The following is a 27,871-nucleotide window of genomic DNA, read 5'->3' on the forward strand; positions in this document are numbered from 1 at the left end:
ATTGTGTTTTTTTATATTGTTATTATTATTTCTGTTGTAATTTGTGTTTGTTTTTTGTTTGTTTTTTGTTCAGTTTTTCAGCTTTGTGGCATTTTTTTTTTCTATTTCTATTGTGTTTTATTCAACTTCCGTTACGTTTTGCATGCTTTTGCAAAGCTAAACTCTAAAAGATTGTTTATTTCAGTTTGTTTACAGTTATCCACACCTTACAGGTTTTTATGGGTTGATAGTTTTCCTGATCCAATCTGCATACTCAGGATCACAGAGGTCCATGAAGGCAGCCGGTGCTCTGCATACAAAGTCCGGATCTCCCACAAAAGAAGAAACCCCATAAATCCTGCCATTATGAACCACTCCTCCACCAGAGTCTCCCTGCAAGACAGAAATACAGTTTCCCAGTTTAATGAAATCTTTCTGTATTTTGAATGGTTAATAAACACAGCTGTGAGCTGAGGAATCATGCACACTCACTCGACATATATCTTTCCCAGGACTTTGTCCACAGAACCAGTGTTGATAGCTCTTGACTCGGTGGACCTCGGGGAAGTTTTTCTGTAAAATATCATTGAGCTCTGTACAGCTGACAACCTCAGTCTCTGCACAGTGAAGAGAGGGTGATTTACCAGGTTCTAGTAAAAGGGGACAAATTAGTTCAGCTTAAAGCACTTTTTAAAAAAATGATGCAGATTTGTATTTTATGCTGAAATGCAGCAGAAAGAAATAAAATGGTCTGAGCTCACAGGAAAAGCTTGTTTTTACTTTGAACACATTAGAAATGAAGCAAAATACAATTTCAGTACAAATATCTGCAACATCTCTTTACTAATAAAGTAACAGTTTGGGGATTTGTTTTCTTTTTTCTTAATACAACAAATTTGTTAAAAATCATCTTACTTCTTTTCTCATTAGCTAGTCCAGTGGTGGCACCATAACCTGCGATCTCAACTCTGGAATGACACAAGAAGTGTTTGGACGCTTTTCTCTCCTTTTTTTTTTTTTTGTCAGTTACATACAAATACATATATTGATTGTTTTGCACGTTAACTTTAAAATGTTGCCCTGAGGTCTGTACTATGAAGCAGGATCTCATCTCTCCAGGTAACTTCAGAGTTCTATATGAAGGATTTTGACTTCTTACCAGAGAAAATTGTAAGAGTAACCCTGACCTGCTGTTATATTAGTTATGTCCTTTATAGAGTTTTAGTCACCACTTTATCATCATGTGCCACACCTGGCTAGCATGCTATGTTCTAAAGGGCCTTGTAGCAGCCCTTGTTACATGCGTAGGCACGGAGCATGAAGCAGAAAGCACAGCTTAAAAGAGACGTTGATATAAATGGCGGCGTGACACTGACTGGTGTTTTATGTTTTCTCAAGCCAGCTAACACAAAGTAAGCCAAGCCTTGTTGAATTTTCTTTGTATTATATCCCTCTGGTTAGGTTCAAGGTTAGAGATCATTTGTCCAGAAAAGCAGCATCACCATTCCTGGAAGATTCCTTTAAACTTTCAACTTTAGACCCTCCTTGTCATGATTAGGCTGTGTGCAGGCAGAATGAGGACCCAAACGCAAACTCACGGGAAAACAGGACTGAACTCAAAATACAGCTTTATTGCTGACGGAAGTTAAGGCGATACAAAATAATATGAAACTAAACTGGGAAGTCATAAAGGAACTAACTCACGAGGAAACACACGGAGGAGCACCAATGACTGTATAAAAGATATTATGCATTTAAACCCTTCATATTTTTCCAATATTACAGTTTTATCTTCCTTTTTAAAACCTGCATTGCCAGTATAGTTTATCCACATCCATTAGGATTGAAAGCCTTGGTTAACTTGATAACCAGGGCTTTGAATTGATAAGCAGCTTCCTGTGAGTACTTATCCGGATTCCCACTGTTGGGTTAAGATAAAGGAAAGATATTCTACATATGTTGAACTCACTTCACAGCACAGAGCTCAGGTCAAGAAGAAACTTTACGAAAAAAACTTCAAAGCAAGAAACTTTGAGCCACAGGAATATAAATGTATCATTTCAATCTAAAACTGAAGTTAGCACGACGTGTCAGTATCTGTCAGAACACATGAACCTGAAGCAGAAAAATCCACAACTCGCCTTTTAGGAGGTTCATCACAGTCAGCTAGTTTTATAGGTTGGATATCAGAGCTGCTAGGTAGCTGCAGCAGCATGATGTCATGAACTCTGCCTGTGCTGGTGTCTTTGTCTGTATAGATCTCAGCTTCTGCTGTTATCTGCACTTCTTGCTCCGGACCCCCTTGATGCACACTTAGATTTGCAAACATGATCCTGCATGTGCACAGCAAACATAAAACTTGATTACTGATGGTCACCGTATTCTATTTCTCATCTTGTCTGAATGTATTTTACTTTTTACTGAATAGCAAAAACATGGCTACTAGACATTCCTTGGGTTCACAAGTTTTAGTTGCTGCTCTGATCTCCTCACCCTCCTGGCTTCAGACAGTGAGCTGCAGTCAGAATCCAGCGGTCGCTGATCAAAGAGCCTCCACACAAGCTGGAAGGTCCATGTGGATAAACTGCTCTGAGTTGTACATGATACTGTCGCTCACATTCATCACCTCCAATGATTCTCTTTTGCAGAGCGACCTCTGTGTTACCCGTCACACCTGAAAGAGGAATCCCCCGCCCCACCAGGTCACTGCCAGTTTTTCTTTGTACCTGTAAAATATCTGCTCTCAGACGTAAGGCAGAACCACGCAGTAAGCACCAGAGCCATTAAATATAGATACTGTAGCTGAACACTCACTGATACACAGAGAAAAGAGAAGAGGAACCACACATAGTGTTGCTGCCATTCACTCTCTAATGACTGCATTTCAGTTTGAATATTGGACACCGCATAGTCACATAGTGTCATTATGAAGCTTTATCAACTGCAAATGCAAAGCTCCACACATTTATGCAAAGTTACTTATCGTCTCTTTTTGCTTTTGGCTTTCATAAAGTGACAGAAGGGAAATGAAGGTAAAATGTTTCTATAGAGAAAGTGCTTCACAATAATAATCAACAAAAAATAAATAAAAACATTAAAAGACAATAATAATATCCACTACCTAAAATCAAGCCTGCACAAATTAGTAGAGCTGCTCTTTAAAATGTTCAGACCGCAGAGATCAAATGTAATATTAGTGCAGTCCATAGATTAGGAGCCACAAACTTGAAGACACACTTAGTCTCTTTTAGTTTTCAGCCTAGAACGAGGAACCTCCAGCAGGTTTCTGTCAGAAGACCTCAGTGACCTGCACCTCATAGATGGAAGCAAATGAAGTTTGATCTCAGCTTCATGCTCTTGTTCTGCTCGTGCACTCACTGATTTGAATTACATGTTCTACACGCTTCACTGTATCTCACTGTCAGTTTGTCAGTTTGTGCCATTAATTCAGAGGAATATGGTGTAAACCAATGATTTATAAACCTAAAAGAGCTCATGACCACTAACCAATGCTAACTTTGAGAAACAATGCAGAACATATTGTGCCCTCTGTGTGGCTAATGAAGCTCTTAAGATTTGAAAAGCAAAACAAAAGAAAAAAACACTTCACTCATGAGTCTCCAACTGAGTGCTGACAGAGAGCGAGTGGGTTACCTCTGTGTGACTTCAAGCTGCAGAGGGTAAGGCTCTGACTGTGGTCTGCATATATGTGCCGAACAGCAATTCAGAATACCCACCGTGCACAGTTTCTGTGAGGTTTGGCATAACTCGATGCATTAAATCATTTTCATATTATACAGACAGAATTATGCAGTAAGAACCAGCAGTTAAATATAGAAACTGTTGTTGAATACTCACTGATACACAGAGGCAAGAGAAGAGGCACCAGACACAGTGTTCCTGCCATTCACCCTCTAACAACTGCCTTTCTGTCTGAATGGTGACCATTGTATAGTCACCAGTGTCATTATGAAGCCTTATCTTCTGAAAAGCTGCAACGCTGCACACATTTATGCAAAGTTACTCATCAGCAGTTTTTGCTTTTGCCTTTCATAAAGTGGTGGGAGGGAAATGAAGCTGAGAAATGAAACTTTGAGTATTGTGTAAACCGTCGATTTATTATAGAAGATATACAGTATGAACTGACAATAAATGTACTTTGGTCAAGACCTGAGTTAAGTTTCATCCAAAGGCTTGTGGCTCAAATTTGAGGAGGGCCTGACAGCTTCAGTAGAAAGACGCTGAGGGTCCTGTCACTGTTGTTGATGTCTCTGTCCTGAAAGATCACAGACTGCCCTGTGATTTGTGGTGTTTCTTGACTATATTGTCATGAAAATGTACTAAAGGAATTAATAGTGCCCTATGTCTCCATGTGACTATTATGTTATTTTACTATATTATTATATTATTTCAATTTCATTTTTATTTATACAGAAAAAGAATCACAACAACAGTCGTCTCAAGGCGCTTTGTATTGTAAGGTAGACCTACAATAATACATACAGAGAAAAACCCAACAATCATATGACCCCCTATGAGCAAACACTTTGGCGACAGTGGGAAGGAAAAACTCCCTTCTAACAGGAAGAAACCTCCGGCAGAACCAGGCTCAGGGAGGGGCGGGGCCATCTGCTGCGACTGGTTGGGGTGAGAGAAGGAAGACAGGATAAAGACATGCTGTGGAAGAGAGACAGAGTGTCATGGACCGGCTGTGTGGCAGGCAGGAAGTGGACCCAAACGCAAGCTCACGGAAGCAGGAATAAACTCAAAACACAGCTTTATTGCTGGACAGAAAAACGGCGAAGCAAACTGATAAGGAACTACACTGGGAAATAATACACTAATGCACAGAGAAACACACGGCCATGAATGAGGGAGAACGCGACACAGAACTGAGGGAGACGCAGACCTAAATACACAGAGGGTTAACGAGGGGAGTGGGAGCACACGAGGAACACAGGTGACACTGATAATCATAACAAGACGAGGCAGGAGTAAACGCAACACTGACGGGAGACTGTCAAAGTAAAACAGGAAGTACAGAGGTTCAGACAGGAGGAGAGAGAGCACGGGGAGAGCACAGACATAACGGGCTGGGGAAAACATGGAATAAAACACAAGGAGAGACGAGGGCTCACAGATACACAGAGGGGCACACAGGGGGTAAGAGTAACCAGGGGGAAAACACATAACAACGTAACAGAGCAGGAACCATGGCCTAAATACAGAACAACATACTAAAAATACAAGAACCAAAAATGCTGGGCCAACACGGCCCAGGATCATGACACAGAGATTAATAACAAGTATGGTTCCGTGCAGAAAGGTCTGTTAACACACAGTGAGTGAGAAAGGTGACTGAAGAAGAAATACTCAGTGCATCATGGGAGTCCCCTAGCAGCCCACCCCATTGCAGCATAACTAAGGGAGGATTCAGGATCACCTGGTCCAGCCCTAATTACATGCTAAGGAAAGTTTTAAGCCTAATCTTAGAAGTAGAGATAGTGTCTGTCTCCTGAATCCAAACAGGAAGCTGGTTCAATAGAAGAGGGGCCTGAAAACTGAAGGCTCTCCCTCCCATTCTACTTTTAAATACTCTAGGAACCACAAGTAAGCCTGCAGTGCAAGAGTGAAGTGCTCTAATAGGGTGATATGGTACTACAAGGTCATTAAGATAAGATGGGGCCTGATTGTTTAAGACCTTGTATGTGAGGAGCAGGATTTTGAATTTGATTCTAAGCCAATGAAGGGAAGCCAATACAGGAGAAATATGCTCTCTCGTTCTCGTCCCTGTCAGTACTCTTGCTGCAGCATTGTGGATTAACTGAAGGCTTTTCAGGGACTTTTTAGGACATCCTGATAATAATGAATTACAGTAGTCCAGCCTGGAAGTAATAAATGCAGCGTCACTCTGAGACAGGATATTTCTAATTTTAGAGATGTTGCTCAAATGGAAGAAAGCAGTCTTACATATTTGTTTAATATGTGCATTGAAGGACATGTCCTCATCAAAAATCACTCCAAGGTTCCTCACAGTGTTACTGGAGGCCAAGGTAATGCCATCCAGAGTAAGAATCTGGTTAGACACCATATTTCTAAGATTTTCAGAGCCGAGTACAATAACCTCAGTTTTATCTGAATTTAAAAGCAGAAATTAGAGGTCATCCAGGTGTTTATGGCTTTAAGACATTCATGTAGTTTAACTAATTGGTGTGTTATCTGGCTTAGCTAAGCTAAATTTTGGCTATCCACATAAGCTATACAAATACACAACCATGTGTGGAACAGGAAGTGATAGGAAGTGAGAAAAATGACCTTAGGACAGGTGAGATTGGTCAATGGTAGCGCTGTTTTTCTGAAATTATGCATGTTACGGTTGCCAACGTGCGTGTGCATGCACGTGATAGAACTATATGAATGGAGGCCAGTGCAGCTTAATTTACAGTTAATGTATGGTCATTTATAGTTACTGCCTTTGTCAGCCTTTATGTGGGATGTATAATAACCATGTAGGCATGTAGGTATATCCAGAAATAAACATCGATATTAGAAAGCAGCAAGTCAGTAACTGAGATGTTTGCTTGAGTGAATAACATTAGCATATAGCTCATGCTAATATTACATCTTCACATTTTTCTTTTCAAAGGTAACAATAGCTTAGCGTTCTCGCTACTCACCATGCTGTATATACAGGTATATGTTAGTAATGTAAACGTTTATCAAATGTTTTTTAAATGCTAGCTGTGCTAATTAGCCTTAGGATTTGCTGAGGTCTTGTTTCCAGCTCTAGTGGTCATAAGTGAGCTTAGGTCTGTGCAAGCCTTTGGCATGAAAATCAGTCTTGTAAAGCTCACTATTTTCCAGGTGAGCCTATAGCACATTTATTAACTGTCAGTCCTGACTGTACAGCTTCTAATCAGAAATAATTACATTTTGTTTCTGGGGGTTTTTTTGTTTGTTTTGTTTTTTGCTTGTTAATCATTTTCTGTAACCAGGATAGCTGGAAAAGTTTTAAATGACTCCTGTTAAAATTTTGAAGGGCTGTAGAGTGGGGTCATGTTAACAATCCATTAAAACTTGTGGTCTTCAAGGTCTGGAGTTTTGATCTCCTCCATACCTGCTTCATGCCCTGGAGGATGGGACTGTGGCCCCCCACACCCTCTAGCAGATCATTACATTAAGGAACCTTTTAAATACAAGCGCGCTCATGCTCACAGGTGTACACACAGGTGATCACACACACAAACTACACCCTTTTTGGCTCCTACCTCAAAGCACACTGTGCGCTGTCGATCTTACGTGCTGCAAAATAATGTTTAATATTAAGTATTTAGTGTTATATTCCCATATATCATTGTGATGTTGTTTATTCTATTACTCTCGTTTTCTTCTGCTTGTTTTCTTTTTTCTTTCTCAACAGGTGAGCCAGGTGATCGATATATGTATTTTTTGTCTGCTTATTTTGTTGCTTTTTGTTTTTTGCCCTTTATCCCCGTCCCTCTTCTCCGCTGTTTTTTTTTTGTGTTGTTTTGTTTTGTTTTTTCCCCCCTCTTTCTTTCTCCCTTTTCTTTTCCCCTGTCCCGTATCTAGCAAGTAAAAAAAAATAAAATAAAATAAAATAAACAATAAAAGGTAAATCAAATGGACCATTACGGCAAGGCTGGGATGGTCCATTTGGTAAAGTAAATCCGTTGGGCATCTTTCTTCGCCTTTAGACAATAATTCTGATGGCAAAAGAACCAAACGGGACAGGTTTAATAAAAAAAATAAAAATAAAAAAAAATAACAATCCATTAAAACTTGTGGTCTTCAAGGTCAACTTTATGATTTATTGGTTGAAAATTGACAAAAAGCTTTAGAACCTAGAAACTATCATTCTTACTGTGCTGTGTAAATGTCATAACATATAGCAGGAACCTACAAAGGTAACTGACCTTTGACCTCTCCTTCAAGAAGGTACATGTAATGTCCACAGTGATTAGACATGCTTAATAAAAACAGTGTGGGGCACAGAGTATTTTTGTGGGTCAGTGTGGAACATGTCAGTAACACTGAGGGTTACACACACTTTGCCAGGTACACCTGTTCACCTGCTTGTTAAACACAAATATCTAGTGAACCAATCAGATGTCAGAAAATTGAAGTATTTACGCATACAGACATGTTCATGATGACCTGCTGAAGGTCAAACCAAGTATCAGGATGGGGGAAAGAGACTGCGTGGTTGTTGGTGCCAGATGGGCTGGTCTGAGTATTTCAGAAACTGTTCATCCAATGAGCTCACAAAATTACCTCTACATTTTACAGACTGTAGTGAAAATCCAACCAGCAAAAGGCCACCTGAGGGAAACTGAAGCATTTCCAACTCATCCTGGTGATGAGGTCAAACACGACCACTACTTTTAACACTTTTTGTGGTAACTTGTTTTTAATTTTGCTGCATACAAGTTGAATGTAACTAAATCACATGACCTTTTATCGTCCTTGAACTTATTTCTAGTACAACATTTAATATAAACACTGTATTTTTATTTAAAAAATAATTATTAAAAACACTCCTTTTAATGTGTTAAAATCATCCGAACTTTTATTTTAAAATGTAAATAAAGTATATCAGCCAACATACTGGACACTGTTCTGCTGAACAACACACATATTACCAATACTGTAGCTGGTGTTATTTAATAATAAATATTATATAATATATAATAATAAATATTTTCAGAATTAAAGTTTATATTTTTATTTGTCACACTATCTAAAACTTTATTAACCTTACAATAAAACAAAGTCTCAGATTTAATTATTCTGAAACTAAGTTTATGCTTCTCATAACTTTGTATTGCAAGTTACATTACTGATATAATAAATATAAAATGTTTTTATTGTTCATCCACAAGTGCAGTCTCTGGCTCAAATAACACAGAAGCTTGGTGTGTTCTAATATCTTTAAGGATGGTTTGTTTGTCAGTCCAGGCAGTGTTCGACTTTTTGTGGAAAATCTTGCGATACATTGAGTATATTCAGTATATCACACGCTGTGAACCCCTCCAGTGTCAGCTGGAGGCCACCGAGTGATGGCTAACCAAGCCCGATAGAACTCCGCCTTCAGTTTAATGGCTTCCTTCTGGGAGATTGCCACCACGACAGGCACCAAGCAACTTGCTGCCACAGCTCCTTACAGCAGGCTCAGCTATGGAGGTGCAGAACATTGTCCATTCTGACTCAGTGTCCAAAGCCTCCCTCAGAATGCTGTCGAACTGGCAGTTTAAGGGGTGTCCAGCATCCTCCCCACCACCTGACCCAACTCAGGATCAGGTGACCATCAGTTGATAGCTCAGCTCTGTTCTTCATCTGAGTGTCCATAAGATAGAGTTGCAGATACCCAACCTGTTTACTGAGGTCAGTATCTCTCAAGTAAAGTAAAAAGCAAGGAGAGAGAGGAAAACCAGCAAATTATTTAGAAGCTGATTTGATTCATAATGGGTGTGCAACCATTATATCTAACAACACAGAACATCAATGTACTTCTCATACAACTAAAATAAACTACTGCATATAGTACCTATTTATAAAAATATAGTCATTTAAAAACACCATCTACTACTACAGTTGAAACCAGATATTTACACTTAAACCCCCCCCCCAAAAAAACCCCAAAACATCTTTACCATCAAACATCAGATAAGAGTAAAATTTTTTGTTTTAGATTAATCAATGTTAACATATTTTTTTGTATTCATGAATTATCAGGATAAAGAGAGTGAAAACTATGTATTTTCTTTTATTACTTTCATCAAAGTCAGAAGTATACATACACTAAGTTTACTGTGTCTTTAACCAAAAGGAAAACTCCAGCTATTTTCTATTTTTAGCTTAAAATGGTTCGATAGGTTAATTAAGTCCATTTGAGTTAATTTGTGGCACACCTGTGGATGCATTGAAAACCACACCCCAAACACAGAGCCTCCTTCTTTGACATCATAGGAAAATCACGAGAAATCAACCAAGACATCAGGAAATTAATTGCAGACTCCACAAGTGTGGCTCATCCTTAGGTGCAATTTTCAGATGCCTGAAGGTCCCACATTCATCCATTCAGACAATAATACGTGAGAATAAAAAGTACAGGAATGTACAACCATCATACCGCTCAGGAAGGAGGCCTACAAACCTGACCCAGTTACAGCAGTTCTGTCAAGAGGAGTGGGCCAAGATTCCAGCAAACTATTGCAGAAAGCTTGTGGAAGGAGACCTGAAGCGTTTGGCCCAAGTGAAACAGTTTTGGGGCAATTTTACCAAATAATAAGGAAGTGTATGCATACTTCTGACTTTGATGAAAGTTGAAAGAAACAAAAAACAAACAAACAAACCTCCCTCTTTATTTTGAATGTGTAAACAGATTCCGCAAAAATATGTAAACACAAAGCGTCCAAAGCAAAATAGTCAGTTCCCTTTGGGCACGTCATTTTCAAGCAGGAAGATTACACTATGAAATAAGAAGTTATCTATAAATTTATAATTAAATTGCTGCACAGATAAGCTACACAAAAGCACCACTATGTGTTGGAACAGGAAGTGATACTCTACCGCAGAGAGAGCGAACACCAACTGGATGGCGCTGTAGTCTGCATTATAGCTTTTTATTATTTATTCATTAATGAAAAAGCACACATATTGCAGCTCTTCCTGTTTGCTTACTGGATCTAGAACACCATTTAGATCATAACAGCTCCTGATCAGGATGAATTTCATTTTCAAAATTTCATGTCCCAGTTTCACAATTTTGTAACATAACATTTCAAAGCTTGCTTATGGGCTTGTTTTGGAGCAGACCAATGGTCAGGCTCGTCTTCACCCTTACTGCCAGACTCTGAATTGATGGTTCTGCTATATCTCACCTGGCTGAGTGGGGACATGTGTACTAAAGGTTAGAGTTCTCACTGCAGGAGCTTGGGTTTGAGTCTGCCCTCGACCATTTCCTGTGTGCCATACTGCCTCACTCTCTCCTCACCTTCCTGTTTACTGTCTGGCAAAAGGCCTCATGTTCTGAAATCTCTTCCTCTCCATCATCTTTGAGTTTCTTTGAGCGGAGCTTCTTTTGCAGCTGTGACAAAATATAGAACGGTTTCTGCAACCAGGGGAGTAAAATGTGCTGCAGTGTGAGGGCGCACAGGTGTAGGTGCTTGAAAAAAGAAACAATGTTTGAACCGTGTGCTGGAATGACAGACGATAGAAGAACACACACATGCAGGCACACCTTCAAAGTACTCTCTAGGGAGACTCAAACTACTTATGCACCACTCAGCATAGAGCTTTTAGTCTTTCTGAAAAAAAAGAAAAGAAATTTTGCTTCAGCCATGTTCATGAAGCCCATTCTCACTGTGACTCGGATTGAACTGCATGTTCTGTCTTAGTTATTGCTAAGGAGGAAGGTGAAATGCACTGGCTGACGATCGTAAAGTGACTGCCTCGTTCAATTAAAAAGTCTGGTCTGAACATGGACTGTTAATCAATGGCCCCTCCATTTTTACTTACAGCTATTCACAGAGGCAGAAAGATGAGAGAGCAAAGCAAAGTGCCTGCTATGTCCGTATGAATTTCTATTTTTGAACACTTTTTTTGCATTTCTGAATCAGAATTAAATGTCTAAAGAAACACAGCTTTTTAAAATCGCTTTGTGCAAAATATAACAAATTTCCAACTATATTGCCCATTGTGTTATTAAAACAGACACTGTGATAGCACTATCCCTGTACTTTGTTATACAGTACTTCTTACCACCAATTTGTCTTGAGGACTCAAATTTTAGAACACAAAAAGTAAAAAAAAAAATGAACCTATGTTAATGGCACTTGTTTAAAAAGCATAAAGTGATGGTTTTCCAAAGCTGCTGCTATGAGTAATGGCTCCAGAGATTCAGGTGCTTAGCTGTTTGTTAATTTGTGCACTCCCCGCAAAAGTATTAACAACTGATTAGTGTAATGGGAAATTTCAAGACTCTGTGTGAAGCTGACCAGACTCAGTGAAAGCCTCCATATTTTGTCATGTTTTGTCATTCTGTCTTCATGCACTCAGAAAATATTTATGCTCGGAATGCTGATTTTAATTTAATTCGAGTCAACTTTCTGTCTTTGTTTTTCCAAAGACAGAAGTCCAGCAAAAAAAGAAGTTTAATGGAATCTGGCCAAATGAAATGTACTTTATTGAGATGTATTCAATTTATTATGAGCATATCCTCCTAATAATTTGAATAAATAAACAGATTTTATTTATTTCAGTTGCATTAAAGTATTGTTTAGTGTTTATGATGGCAAAGAATAATCTTTCAGGTATACACGCTCATGCATCAGTTATCTTTCGCACAGAGTGTTCTGACCGTATTCTGTGATCGTGGCAGTGATGTGTAAATATTGGAGGTTAGCGGTCCCGCTTTGTAAAAAAGCACGTGGACCTGCTGGTAATTTGAACCAATGCAAAGTCAAATAAAAGTCACAGAGAAAACCTGATTTATTTCATATTTCCACAACATTCGCTGCTCAGCTACGAGAGAGGATAATACAGGATGTGATTAAGCCGAGCATAACCATTATAATATAATGTATATATAAAACATCTAAAATTCTTTCTAGAACTAGGGTTGGGGTTTGTATTGGTTAAGAGAGTTGCTAATACGTCGTGTCTGCAGGGTCCTCGAAATTCCAACAAAAAAAGAAGGAAAGAAAAAAAAAGAAACACGGGCGCGTGTGTGCGCGCGTGGGTATTGTAGGTGGAGGCTGTTCTTACAAACCCCCTCAGCTCTCAGAGCTCTGAGACAGTCTCCGCTGTGCACGGCTCCGAGTGAGTCTGTTCTCAGCTGAAGTGCAGACCGGTGAAAAACAGTGAGCGGATAGTTGTAAGTATTTTTTTTTCCCTTCGTCATGTCTTTACTCTCTGTTTAGAGTGTGCAGGACAGCCTTTTTAATCCACACTGCCGCTAACACAAGCCTGTGAAAATGTGCCGTTGTTAAGTTTGTATTACTTAGCAAGATAAACTTGATACTCGTCCAAACAAAAGCAGCCATTGCCGTCAGCTGGCTGCATTTTTATTTGCATAATTCAGCTGTGATAGCGGACAGCACACAGTCATAAACTCCTGCTTACATGTAAATACATCAGGTGAAGGTGGCTGGTGTCCGTGTTTAGGTTCACTTTAGCAGTCTGTGCTTTGTGTGTTGCTTCTGTTTTGTCCTAGTTGTTGCTGCGTATTGGTGGGGTTTATTCTAATCTCTAATACTCTTTATTAATATGAGATATATTTCGCGTCGTGTCTCTGGAGGTGCAGCAAGCCAAAAACATTATCAGTCACGGTGCTCATCTGTCTGCTGCTGATACTGAACTCCTGGAAATATTACTGTAAAAATTAGGATTTTTGTGTATGTGGCTTTTAAAAATGATACAGGTGGAAGTGGAGGCCTTGATTTGCTCTAAAGGGTCACACATATAAAAAAAAGAGTAGAACAGAAATAGAAATTGAACTCAAACTAAAAACAAAAAATGCAGAATTAAGAGGAATAGTCATGAGAGAAGAGATGAGGAGAAACCAAGTGAGATGAAGAAGGGTGACATGCGGTGTAGGGGATAGAAAAAGAGATAAGGGGAAAACAACAACAGGGTAGAGAGAAAATAAAAGAAAGATGAGGAAAGAAGAGGAAGGAATATGAAATCTGCTCCACTATCACTGATAAGGTTTAGACCACTGTTATTGAAGCCCTGCTGCTTGAATTAATGGACTGCCGTGAAGCGGGTAAAAAAATAATTAACCTCTACGTAACCCTTTGTTTTCTCTTTCTTTCACTGTCCGAGGAAACAGAGCTTTTAATTTAATTGGTCACCCACTCTTTAGCTTTTAAAGCTTTTCATTCTCGTCTGTTCACCTGTGGTACGTTTTTTTTCATAAACTGCATGTGTCCTGCACCCTGTGTAGGAAGAGGATAAAAGTGTTGCTGTTATTGGTTTTAGCAGAACTGTGGCAATGCATGTAAGCATTAATGCACCCCCCCAAAAATCCTGTATACCTTCCCAAAAATCTAACCTCCACAAGCAGTGTGACACTGTGGGTGCTGCACAGTCTCCTGTGTTTTTTAACTTAAGTCACTGCCTTAGGGCCAAATGACTCATGTCTGCACATGAACACCTCCCTGTGTGTTTATCTATCCATAGATAAGTCCATCCATATGTGTCGTTCGGAAAAACTGAAATACAACCAAAACCGTTCTGTGACCATATTTGCATTTGCATATCTTTGATCCACATGACATGCTTGTAAGAGTATTGATCAGACTCTGTGCAATCTGTGAGCACTTGTCAGCTTTGTAATAAAAAGTGTGGAGGCAGGCAGCGGTGTGGAGGTGGCTGGGATGCAGACTGGATCCAGTCCAAATCTGTTAATTAAACAGCAACAGAGGAAGTAGATTCCCTGAGGGAGTAGGACTAATGGATAGCCAATTAGCTGATGGTGTATCTCTGCTCAATCTATGCTCTCCTGCTTCGAGTGAAATTGCTTTAACAAAAAGAAAAAGAACATTACTGTGTATTACATGTCATAAACAGTGTACACACATCATAAACCCACTATTTTCCCCAAAGAAATATCACAAATGAATATTTATAGTGCAAATTTTTGCCTTGCTGAAAGCATATATGTGTTTTTGTGAAAATACAAGCTTTGATCTTTTTATTTTGGGCTAAAGTAACTTACAAATGTTTACTGGTCGGTCTTGCAAAGATGGGGCTATTTTTAGTAACTGTAGATATTGAATAGGCTAAATCTAGTAAACCAAAAGTACAGTATTTCACACTGATGATATGATCACTATTTTAAATGTTACCTAAAGTCAAACACTGTACATAAAATTTGGACCCAATCACAACAAGAGCACATAGTCTTTTGTGGACTACTGCTTTGAAGCTTCAAGTTTGGCATTTTGGCTGTCACCATTGTTTTTCTTTGGAAGTAAACAATGACCATATTTGGATGAGAGGCTATAGTGTTAGCAGCTAGTTAGCAGCTAATGTGGTTTATCTTGATTAGCAACTTGCATACATAGACTGAAGCATATTCATACAGTATTACAATTTAAGTCACAGACCTTTTTGTGACAGAAGACATATAATTTGCCAGATAAACCTGTTAAAATGGTGCAAAAGAGCACAAACATGTTCAGTGATTTTTAACTAGCTGAGGCGTTACCTAGCATTTGCTAGCAGCTTTAGCTACCCTAACCCTGGAGACTGCTGCCAACCTAGAATGTACTGACTTTGGTAAGCTTTTTATTTTAATGTTTGTGTCATTAGCATTATTGTTGTATTTTATTGGCATATAATGCAAATTCACAGATGCAGGAGTGTGTTTCAAGCTAAAGTCTCTAAATGTTTTGTCTACACAATGTGTAAATATACTTAGGTGTGTGCATGTCCAAGCTGAAAGCGTCGCAGCAAGGAATCCAAGTGGTGATTTTGTGCAGCATCACCATCGTGTGATGATCAGTTGTATCCACAATTATAACTAACATTGTAAACCATATGAAATAAATGGACAGATGCACATAAATGTATACAATTTATGCTGCAATTCCTTGGCACCTTCTTAATGATGGCATGATAAGTAAGGCTTTGAAAACTATTTTGTGCAGTGAGTGATGGTTACTCTTCCCCATTTCCCATGACCCTTTATGAGATACCCTCTGCAGCCTGGCCACATCACCAACAGTCTTTGCTTTTTCCTGTCCTATTTTTTATATGCTGGGAATAAGGGTGGCAAAAAAAGAAAAGACCAGACTGACATTAAAAGAAACAATAGAAATGCCCTAAAATGCACTTAGTGAATGTAACAATAATGAGCGGCCCTTTGGGCAATCAGCAGGCATTCACTTCCCCAACGAAACAGTTGCCAGACAGGCGTTTGTGTTAATGGGGACCTTGTGGCCTCTAGATTGCATCAGCAGGTTGTTTGTTCCAAGCTGTGGATTGAACAATTACGAGGTATTACACAGGCGTCAACAGAGTTTTCAGTGAGGAGGAAACATGTATTTACCACCAGTATCAACCATGTAATCATCACCAGGCCTCTTATAAAGAGAGTCACCATTAATGTTAGTATAAATGCTTTCCAAAAATTCAACTATTGAAATGTATTCAAGGACATCTCTTTGCCATCTCTTATGCTCTCTTTTGTCTTTATGAGAGGTTAATCACACCAGAAATATGAGAGGTTAAAGCCAAATTGATGGTTGTACAACACATAATGGTGATGGGAAAAAAACAAAAACATTAAAAAAAAACAAAACATGGAAACTGATGTTAAAAGTGTTTATTAAAGCATCGTGCACCAAACCGCTGTGAGCATGAATGTGGATTTTTGAAAGTTTTCAGCTTGTTCCTTTGAAAGACACAACAGCTGAAGCTCACAGCAGGTGCAAGCTATTTTCATTAGCAGAAACCATAACAATAGTATCCAGGGTTATTATGTGCCAGGCAATTGTCGCTTCACCAGCTAATCTCTAAGTACAATACTGCTAGTGTCGCTTTGCAGTTATGAGCAAGCATCATTATGGAAATAACTGAATTTAGGATTCAGTGATGTTGTGGATGAACAGCTGGAATGATCGATATGGGAGTGGAGAAGTGTGTTGTCCTGCAGTGTCAGCCATGGCATCCAGTTATGAGTACACACACCTTCAGTGAATTCCATCGAGGGACAATAACTGCTGAGGTGGTGCATAACTCAGTATAATAGTCTTTCCTCTGGAAAAGGCTCTGAAAATCTCAAGATGACATCTTGGCTTCAGCTAATTCAAAGGCTAACTGTAAAGCCTATGCTAAAATACACTGAGGCTTCAGTGAAAGTGGATGTTATTTTCTACTGATTCATGAGGAGCAAAGTGACATGCATTTGTTGGTAATCACAAACTGAGTTTGCAGCATTGAGTTTAGTTAGAGTTGAATTAGAGCAGTAAGAAAGTCTCTGACGTGAAAGCCTGAAGGTGTTCAAGCCAGCACAGGAAAACATAGGACTGATGAGATTAAGAAAAAACACATTGAACTGTAATGTCGTTAAAGTGTGTAGTGAAAAAGTGGATAGAAAGGACTGCTGCTTAGACCACCGACAGTTTGAAAGTGTTGCATAATTTCTGTAGGTTATGAACTGCTGCTGTTGCCTCAAATTATACTGTACAAATGGACTGATTCTTATATAGCGCTTATCTACTCTCCCAGAGTACTCAAAGCGCTCTATACAACATGCCACAATTACCCAAGCGCTGTCTCTCTAAACTGAGTGCTTTCTATCGACATTCACACTCTGATGGATGCATCGGAGAGCAACCTGGGGTTAGTATCTTGCCCAAAGATACTTGAGCCAGGGATCGAACCACCAACCTTCCGATCAGTAGGTGACCTGCTCTACCTCCGGAGCTACAGCCACCCCACCCAGGCCTCGCATTGTACTGCCTCAGCAAATAGGTACAATTTCACCAGTTCATTTGTAAACCCTGTGCTGTCTCACTTAAACAGGTTTTTTTCTAGACTTTTTTCAGTTTTTTAAATATATTTACATTCAATTTATTAATTTTAAAAAATAAAAAAACTGTAAATTAAGGTTTTAAATTTAATTTTCTATTCTTTTTCATTGTGTCACTTTGTAAAATAATATATATTATATTTTTTTATTCAGTCTCATATGTGGCATATGGCATTCACTTATTATTAATAGTTAAATTACTGTAAATCACAACCAGTAAGTTACCATTAAAGTTTAATGATCCGGCAAAATACATATTTCAGTTACACATGAGATTTTTTTCTACATTTATTTTTTCAGCACAGCTTCAAGGTCATTTAAGTTTTTTCCTGCTTGCACAGAATGATAAGGTTACGAAACCACAGAAGATTACCGTTTCACTCCCTCAATCCAGTCTTGAGTCTTTTCCAAATGTGTTTGATATTCAAATTTGTATGCTTGGCATTTGCTTTTCCCTGCTGCAGCCACAAAATGAGGTAAAAAGTGGGGAAAGTGAACCAGAACACTGAATTAGTAAGCCATATGACTGTATAACCTTGTTTGCCAGAATGATAGAGTAATCCTTGAGACGTGAAATAATAAAAAAGTAAATACCTTCCTATTTTTAACAAACTTTCTAGCTTGTGTTTCTCCGTATGTCTGTATTAGGAGAGAGCAGACTATGCAAAATTTGCCAAAAGCAGTAGCTCAGTGTTATTTTGTGTTGAGCCTATTAATCTAAAGATTTGATTTGAAAACTATACATATTCCATTCTATGCCACAAATGGCACATAAATATAGATATGTATAGCAAACAAGTGAACATTTAGAATTGTAATCATCACTTCAGCTAGCATCAGACTTTAAATAACAACCAGTTAACATAAATTTACCCTGAGATCTCTAAGACTATATTATCTTCACTCTGCAGATGCACAGAGGGCAGGTTTTGTGTACACACATGCACAAATGCATTTGTCACACACCTGGCCTCTCACACACAATACTCTTTGTATTTGAATGTAAATGCAAGGACTCTTCAATCAGCAGTCATTCAGACTCTCACTTATCTCGTCAATTTGCTCCATGCAGGGACCTTTAAGCCTTGTCTTGACCTTATGTTACCATAGCAACACCTCCTGGGAGGGTTTTCAGAGAGCTGCTCGTGCAATGGCAGACAACAGAGGTGATGCACTTCAGGAAGAAAAATTGTCAGTCTGCTCTTATTGTGTTTATCAGAGATTAGGGTGGGAGGCAAGAGCAAAGGCAAAATGAGGAGAATGTAGGGGAGTGTGTGTGTGATTAGGTTAGCTTTGCTGACTGTTCACATCTCAGTGGGACATTCAGTGACTATCTAATGTATGGTGTGAGTAAAAAAACAAAAGATACCTGCAACCACTCCAGTTTGTGTTATGGAACCGTTAAACTTGTTATTTCCCCTTTTATATATTAATTAACAGATATTCTCGTTATGATAGTGATGTGAAGCCTGTGATATGTTAGAAAATCATTTGTCTTCACTAACCATGGATGTGAATTGCATTACTATAGTTTTTATATGTTCAATTCCATTTTATTATTATAGCACCAATTCACAGCCACAGTTGCCTCAAGGTGCTTTCTATCACAAGATAAAGACCCTACAATATCATAGAGAAAAACCCAGCAATTCACTGTGAGCAACCACATGGCAACAGAGGGGAGGAAGAACTCATTTTTAATAAGAAGCAACATGTGGCAGAACCAGGCTCAGGAAGGGGCAGCCTTGTGCTGTGACTGGTTGCTGAATGAGAGGAAAGAGAAGGAAGAAAAGGGAGCATAGAGAGACAAGGACAGAACTTAAAGGTAATTGTGGATTTTTTAAAGTTTAATAAATGATGCACATACTAGCCACAAGGTTGGATTACAAAGAGAATGCACTCCAAATAGTCACAAACAATGTGTAACCACAGAAAAGCTTTGGTTTCCTACTATTTGTTCATTACTATCCAAAACTGTTTTTTTTTTTAAATAAATTTTGGAACCATAAAAACCAGAACGATAATTTTTTAAAATATTTTTTATTTATGGAGACAGGATTTAAGAGTGAATACTGGCTCTTGTGCCTTAGCTGATTTTTAATATTTTGCCAAACCACTTTTACTGCATTACAACATTCTTTTCTGTTGTGTGTACTCCTGATACGCTTTCTTGAAAAGGACTTATTGAAATTCTTTATACGTCACTCAAGTTTGCTGACTGGAAAAAAAAAATCAATGACTGAGGCCAGAGAATTAATTGGTGCCTCGATTTAATCTGTTGAACGATTTTAGCTCCGTGTCTTTGTACAGTGTGACACCTGAACGTTGTACAACTCCATATTCACAATCACAGCACTGTTTGTGATACGAAGCCTGTCAAAGGTTAGTCAAGAAGACTGTCTCACGTTTATACCACCCATTCATGTTCCCTCTCACACAGCACCTAGTTTATAAAGGCGACTGACTGATGATGTTCCTCTCTGTGTTTATCATAGTTTCTGTCTCTTATCCAATTTTTTGCACTGTGGTCATTTAAAAAATGTCTAAGCCTCTGCTGCTCTCTGTGGTCATTTCCTTGTCAGATTGATGGAAAACTCCTCCACCCCATTCATCTCCACTTTTAATCAGGACCTCTGTCCTCAGGTCCATCCATTAATCTCACCATTTGTCATGCTCCACATCACATCCATCCAGATCTCCAGCATCATCCTTCACCCCTGTGCTGCTATCACCACCGTCTAGACTCCCTCCAGGGGATTTTTCCAGTACAGCTCAATATATCACTACTCCCTTATATGATGATGTCACAATAGGATCTCTTTACTAAAGGCTCCTTACACAATGTGCACACAATATAAAAAAAATCAATCTTAGCCTTCTTTCATTTGAATAATTTCTGATTTAAACATGAGGTTTTAAAAGTCTAAATAACCCCAAGTATAAGTGTAATTCTATATTAGGTACTCCTAGCAAGTTAATAATTCTATATTTATCGTCTTTCTTGTCTTTACTCACTTGCTTCATAAAAGTAGTAGCAGTATTAAGTAGGGCTGTTCGATATAACGATATATATCGGATGACGATATAAAAACGTCTATCGTTTCATTTTACGCTATCGTTCGTTTCGTGGTGTCGCAAAATAAACAGTTTACAGCAATATTTTTATGCTGTTTTGATGGTCACTGTAGTGGATATATTAATTTCTTAAAGTTTTGTCTTTCTCTTATATTTAATATAACCACACTACGGAGGGACAAGCGCCTGTTTTTATGCGTTGTCGTTAGCAACAACGACGGTAAAACCATTGTGTGTCCGCTTGTTTATTTTCCACATAAACCTTTCACAATAAAGCTCAAGATCCTGTTGAGACTTTTCAAAATAAACTTACCCACGTGAAAGAGTATGCAGAGTATTTACGGATGAGAAGCAAAAAAGAGCCGTCAGGTGCTAAAAAATAAACCTTAGACTCAAACGTTAGAACAGGCTTTTCCCCGCAGCATGCCGTGTAATAAATACTCACAAAGAAAATGGCGGCTGTTACAACTTATGTCTAAAAATGTATCGTTTCATGCATCGGTTAAAACACTCGACTCCAGGTACACGACGCCCAGCTGGAAACACTTCACGCAAGTCGAGCTGCCCGAGATTCACAGAATTTACAGAAAATGTTAAATTTTTGTGATTTATATCGTTATCGGACGATAAATGTCTTATATCGGGATATGAGATTTTGGTCATATCGCACAGCCCTAGTATTAAGCGGTTGAGATCCACAGCATATACCATCCTCTGGCATTTACATTTAGTAATTGAGGTCATGATCTATGGATGGCTCTTAGGTTTGGTCTAAAAACTGTACATAAGGATTGACATTCACCATGATTTGATCATGTGTTTGACCAGTGAACACTGTGGTCTTATTCTCCACTGGTGGTACTGGTGCCCTTTAGGTTGTAATGAATGTAATGTAATTAAAGCAAAGCAAAAAAAAAATCTCCAAACACTGAATGAGAATTCAGTCATGCTTCAAAGTGTGTACATTTCCTGTGTGCTGCCAATATTTGTACTTATTTTAATCTAAAGTAACTATCTCTGGGGGATTCTTTAGTAGTGTATATAATTCTCCATATCCCTTCCCCGCTCTTCCGCTCATCTTCACATCTGCATTAATGTACTTTACTCAGTCGAGGTCGGAGAAGATATGCCTCTGCTATTTTTTCCCCCATAGGTCAGTGCATTTTGTTCCTACCAGAGCACCAATTATTAACCATCGCTGTGAGGGATGAGGGTGTGCCTGTGTGTGGAACAGTGGTGATTAAGAAGCTGGGATGGCTTCATAAACAAGTCTCGTACTAATAAAACTAAATACCTTATGTCTGTGTTCTGGTGCTCGCTTGCTTTGTTGTGACGGAAGGAGGGTTGTTACGTTTATTAATAGCTTAGTATTCATCAAGCCACTGGGCAGATATGGCCAAACTTTTGAAACTTTAAGGTGTTGTCCAACATCAGCAGCAGTCAGCGTTATGTGTACATAGAAAAGTGTGTCTTTGTCAATACATGTCGCTGCCTGTTCATTCTCTCTTACTGCTGTGTATGCCATTTTTTCTATGTTGTATTTTTCTTTACTACATATATTTTAGAGACACAGTTTTATATTTTATTAAACTGGCTCACTCATTCTCTTGCCAATAGTAAGATGAAAAATTTAATAGTGCTTGCATGTCTATTTTTGACAGAAGCCTGTTAAAACATATAAATACCCCTAAAGCTTACGTTAGCTAGTTATATAGTATTGTTGTCTAAATGCAAAAAAATGTCACTTGTGAGTTTTTACAGAGAAGACATAAACACTAAACATGCAGCAAAAGTCTCCTGCCCACTTGAAACCAAGAACAATACAGCACTTGAGTGCCGGCTGTCTCCAGGCAACCTCAAGGTAACAAGACTTCCCAAGTCGCTGTCTATCCAATAATAATTTAAAGTCCATACTAGCAAAGAACAATCTAAGACTTGATGGGAAACAACAGATCTGCTTGAACAGAAACTGAAAACAGAACTCAGAAAAGGTCCCAGAAGAAACTTTGTAACTTTACAGACACATTTCAGTGGACAAACAACCAACACGGCTGATTTGTTGGAAGAGTTGATTAACTGGACATCCCCAAAATGTTAGAATAGACCTTTAATGCATTAATTGCTTTATATTTCATGTCCACATGAAGTGTGCTAAATTAATTAACTTTGCTTTCTGTAGGGCTGCTGATCTTCTACTGATGTGAGCTTACCAACAACTGTTGCCTGATAGTCGTTAACGCCTCGATGGAGCTCATCCAGTTTGCTTTGCTGCCTCAGGAAGTCCCTACAGCTACCTGGAGCAACACCTCTGCCCCCTCCTACTCTCATTTCCTGCTCCTTTCTACTCCCTCCGAACCGCTTCACAGCTTCAACCAAGATGACACTTCGTTTCTCCTTAACAGCTCCTGTCAAAATTGCACCAAAAGTAAACCAGGATCCCTCCCTGGCTTGGCTGGAATCTTCATCCCACTCATTTATGGCATCGTTTGTGTCGTTGGCTTGGTGGGAAACACTCTGGTCATCCATGTTGTCGTCAACTACACAAAACACGAGTCAGTCACAAACATCTACATCCTCAATCTAGCCATTGCAGATGAGCTTTTTATGCTGGGCCTACCCTTCTTGGCGGTACAGAACGCTTTGCTCTCGTGGCCTTTCGGCTCTCTGATGTGCCGAGTGGTTATGACAGTGGATGCCATCAACCAGTTTACCAGCATCTTTTGTCTAACTGTGATGTCAGTGGACCGATACCTGGCTGTGGTGCATCCCATCCGCTCTTCTTGGTGGCGGCGCCCCCACGTGGCTAAGGCTATCAGTGGCACAGTCTGGGCGGGGTCCTTTGTGGTGGTGCTGCCGGTAGTGGTGTTCGCGGACGTGCTGAAGGATGATGGGAACTGCAGCATCGTGTGGCCTGAACCAGCAGAAGTGTGGAAGACATCGTTTATTGTCTACACGTGCACTGTTGGATTCTTCTGCCCCCTGCTGGTCATCTGCTTGTGTTACCTGCTGATCGTCATCAAGGTATGACTTTTAAAGTAACACTGAAATAATCTGAGTTTTTAAGATAGAGGAGGAAGTTGGAGACATTTTTGAAAAAGCGTAGCCTATTCAATGCTCTTTTCTAAAAAAATATCACCTATTCTAACTCAGACGAGCACTAGTGAAGTAGGAACCTTTTATTGTTCATTTTGGAACTAAAACACCGCAGCATTAGTAGTTAAAGGGGAATGATTACTCTCATCTACAGCTCCATATTTTCATTATTGGAGTCAACTAATGTTGATGTACTTGATGGACATTTTATGATTGACAATTAACTGTTCATCCACTGTCTAAAAAAAGCCATTTCCTTTAAGGCCACTCTTACACCCTCAGAAAAGGGCTAGGGGATGAGGGGATTAACAATGATAAGCTCAGGGGACAGATAAAGAGTCAGCTGTACTGTTATATTACTCCAACAAAAGATGTCAACAGACTAGAATCTGCTGAAAAGACAAGAAATGATTAATCAAACAAAGAAAAACTTCACTCTTACATGGGGCACTGGCTGCTCACTACTAGCTCAAACACAGCGCTAAACTCATCGTCAAATATGTCAAAGCACATGACTACACAAGCCTCTGCAGGCTGGGAAACAAACACCTAAGGTCACCACAGTACTGACGCTGGCCTACACCGAGGAGCTCTTCACAAGCTTGTATCCAGCTATACACTGGCTCCTCAGGAGAAATGGGCGGCAGCTGAACCTGTGGGAGCCTGCTAGGGTTATAACAGCCACCCTCACTTTAAGCCAGCTTTCTTCTGTTCATTATAAGCAGGTTGAAAGAGCAGGCGGTGGCTTTGCTCACAGCCAGAGCTGTGAGCATGAGATGACCATATTAACGATGTCCCCACTCTTACATATTACACAGATAAACAAGCAGTAAACACTGTCCTAAACCTCCCTGTGCACAGTGATTACTTGCACATGTATTGGCCACAAGGTTTCAAAATTTGGGTCATGTTTAACATGAGTATCTAATTTTAACAGTATACACCAATGAGGAATAATATTATGATCATTGATAGGTGAAGTGAATAACACTGATTATTTCTTTATCGTGGCACCTGTTAGTGGGTGGGATATATTAGGGAGCAACTGAACATTTTGTAGTCAAGTTTATGAGTTAGAAGCAGAAAAATGGGCGAGCACAGGGATTTGAGTGAGTCTGCAATATTAATAATATTAATATTGTGATGGCTGGATCATCTCCAAAACTGCAGCTCTTGTGGAGGGGGTTTCTGGCTTGCATGAAAGCACCATAAATGGGCACGTGAGCATCAGAACTGAACCACGGAGCAACAGAAATACGCGGCCTTTAAAGCTGTTGCCTCTTTCAGCAAAGCAAACATGTTTCAGGACTGGTTTGAGGAGTACAACAACACGTTTAAGGTTGAGAAGCTCCGAGGCCCCATCTCGTAACTTCCAGAACTTAAAGGATCTGTTGCTAGAATCTTGTTGCAGATACAGCACACCTTCAGGGGTCCAGTGGAGTCCATGCTTCAGTGGGTCAGGGCTATTTTGGTATCAAAAGGGGGACCTGTGGTCTGTGGTCATAATGTTAGGCCTGATCGGTATCTGCATGAGTGTGTGCATGCACTGTTACTGTAACTTGTTTATATGTAAGCAAGGTTATAACTTTTAATCTTCCACTTTCACAGTTGCTAATCTTTTTGCAGTCATGATTAACATTGCTCATGTTGACTCATTATGAATCATGTTGCTGCATCTGTGGGAAACATAAATGAACTTTGGGAACATAATGGCTCCTTCCACACTAAAACTCTGTCTCGGTTATTTTTGTTTAAAAAAAACAAAAAACCTCACTCCTCTCCACAGTGACGTCCTCCTAAACTTACATTATTCAGAAAATCTGCCAACATATGCGTAGATGCTGAAGTCCAACGTAAATGGACTACACTCTGTTAATATCACTAATGGCACAGGAGGATGAGTGTACTTAAGTAGTATTTGCACAGACCTAATGGAAAGCAGAGTGTGCCATGGTTCGCAGGTGTTTCTACATTTTGGGAGAAAAACAGCAATCAGACAGCGTGAATGTTGTTCTGCCAGCAATCTGAACTCTTAACTCTATAAATATGTTTAAACAACAGATACAATCATGTATATCCTCCCTAACCACCAGCAGGATCTCAGATAGTGTTGTCTGTTTGTCATAGTTGTTCTATGTTTGACAGTTTACGTTATTTCAGTGACTTTTCTATTTCAGGAAATCCATCCATCTGTCCATCCATCCATTCCTCCATCTGTCCATCCATCTTTTTAACTGCTGGGTCATTAAGGAGGCTGAAGCCTATCCCAGCTGTCATTAGGCAGAAAACAGGATTAATCTGGTACACTAGTCTCTTTCTTTCTTTAAAAAAAAACATCTGTGTCTTCAAAAATTTGTGTTATCAGTTTCATATGAGCCTGCATACATTTTGGACAAACCTTCTCATTAACCTGTTTTTAAATAGAGGGTATTTACTTTCCTCTCCTTTACTTTAAAGGTAAGAAGTGTTGGAAAACGGGCACAGGCCACATCCTCCAGACGCAAGAAGTCAGAGCGTAAAATCACCCAGATGGTAGTTGTTGTTGTGGTGGTGTTCATCTTCTGCTGGCTGCCATTCTATGTTCTCAACATTCTCAACCTCCTTGTGGTCCTGCCTGGAGACTTCAGGGGCCTCTACTTCTTTGTTGTTGTCCTTTCATATGCCAACAGCTGCGCCAACCCCATACTCTACGGATTTCTGTCTGACAACTTCAAGAGAGGCTTCAGGAAGGCGCTGTGCCGCACGTCGCGCAGAGTGAACAGCAACGACAGAACCGGCATCGAGGCCCAGAGGCCCACGGAGGAGTGGGGCGGCATTGTTCTCCGACAGCAAATAAGTGAGGGAATCACTCACGTGCATGGGAAAGAAAGTAGTAGAAATGAAGAAGAGGAGGAAATAGTTGGAATAGAAGGTGCTATACAGATGAGAGAAATCTGTAAGACATCACAGAATGGAAACCAGAATGGAGTAAAAGAGGGCTCAAGGACACAGGTCACGCAGAGGGGTACACGTGACCAGGGTGCAAGCTTAGATCCTGCTGAGGGAGTGTCCTCTTTGGCCAGTAAGAGAAGTAGGTCACCTGAAGAATTCCTGGACCAAAACTCTGTGCTTGATATCAGCTACCTGTAACAGAAATTTGCCCATTTTCAGTGGATTTGGGTGCCTGCTGTATTACAGTGTCTTTGAAGTTGGTTTTAATACCAGTTTATGGTAACAGTCTGGCATCATTAATGCAAGTGTTTTGCCACAAATTAAAAGGGTAACAACTTAATCTAACCATGAGAAACTATAGCGGCAGGCACAATGAAACCTGAAGGACACAACAAACACACAAAGATGCCTGAATGACCACTGTTTGTAAGTATCGCTGTTATTTTGAACCATACTGTTACTTCTGAAACTTCTTGTGCTGAAATGGCTAATACACTAAATGAATCATGCCCCAGTGGGAAACGACATGACTAATGACCCACTGTGGAATGAAAAAATGTCAGCTGTGTTTACTTTTACTGCGTTGGCTTTTGAGAGCAGCCCACAAAGATAATTAGCACTGTTTTCAGAAAACACGCCTCTCAGTCAGGCTTGTGTGCAACATCATTTTCATCTGAATTAGTGTACATGCGTGGAGATCAACCAATTACTTTTCTTCTTTTTTAAGGTTAACTAAAACCATGCTTTAGGTCGCAGCTTAAGAACAAGTGCAATAATAAATATATCTCCAAAAGTTGATTCTGTTCATCCGGACATAGCGTTTTGTGGGAGAAATGTTTCGTCACTCATCCAAGTGACTTCTTCAGTCTCAGCTGGCTGCAGGTTACCCTAAATCTTATAAACAGTACATCTGCATAATGACTGAAACCAGCCCACTGAAGGAACAATGGGCTGGGAGGTCAGTTCCTTAATCATAATTATGCAAATTCTCATGACCATACTATACTATACTTGCTAGTGACCTAAATAGATAGACTGTTGTTAAAAATCTCTACATTAATTGTGATTTTTATTCAACTTTGAATGTTTAATGAGTTTACTAAGTCGAAGTGCAATTTTTGTTAATTTTGTAAAGCTATATATTTAGAGTGCTCAAAAATAAAGGAACACTTTGAAAGCACATCAGATCTCATCTGATAAGGACTGGGTAACGTGTTAGAGATAAAGAATACC

General features: G+C 39.4%; 1 protein-coding gene and 1 pseudogene across 1 annotated transcript; one reads left to right on the top strand and one right to left on the bottom strand.

The window, feature by feature from the left end:
- Positions 1-216: 216 nt before the first annotated feature.
- Positions 217-10,898, bottom strand: LOC134628909 (kallikrein-8-like; annotated as a pseudogene).
- Positions 10,899-12,801: 1,903 nt separating this feature from the next.
- Positions 12,802-27,742, top strand: si:zfos-169g10.2 (somatostatin receptor type 5). The gene is made up of 3 exons (XM_063475791.1): positions 12,802-12,874; positions 22,794-23,635; positions 26,165-27,742. Exons 2-3 carry the CDS (start codon positions 22,859-22,861, stop codon positions 26,834-26,836), a joined length of 1,449 nt encoding a protein of 482 aa, XP_063331861.1. The 5' UTR covers positions 12,802-12,874; positions 22,794-22,858; the 3' UTR covers positions 26,837-27,742.
- Positions 27,743-27,871: the final 129 nt, after the last annotated feature.

The sequence above is a fragment of the Pelmatolapia mariae genome, linkage group LG6 (genome assembly GCF_036321145.2).
Source record: "Pelmatolapia mariae isolate MD_Pm_ZW linkage group LG6, Pm_UMD_F_2, whole genome shotgun sequence".
Taxonomy (NCBI): domain Eukaryota; kingdom Metazoa; phylum Chordata; class Actinopteri; order Cichliformes; family Cichlidae; genus Pelmatolapia; species Pelmatolapia mariae.

Bases quoted from the DNA above. Each gene is read 5' to 3' on its own strand.
- si:zfos-169g10.2 (XM_063475791.1), top strand. From the start codon at position 22,859: ATGGAGCTCATCCAGTTTGCTTTGCTGCCTCAGGAAGTCCCTACAGCT. The intron at 23,636-26,164 runs GTATGACTTTTA...TTTACTTTAAAG, and splicing joins ACCTGCTGATCGTCATCAAG to GTAAGAAGTGTTGGAAAACG.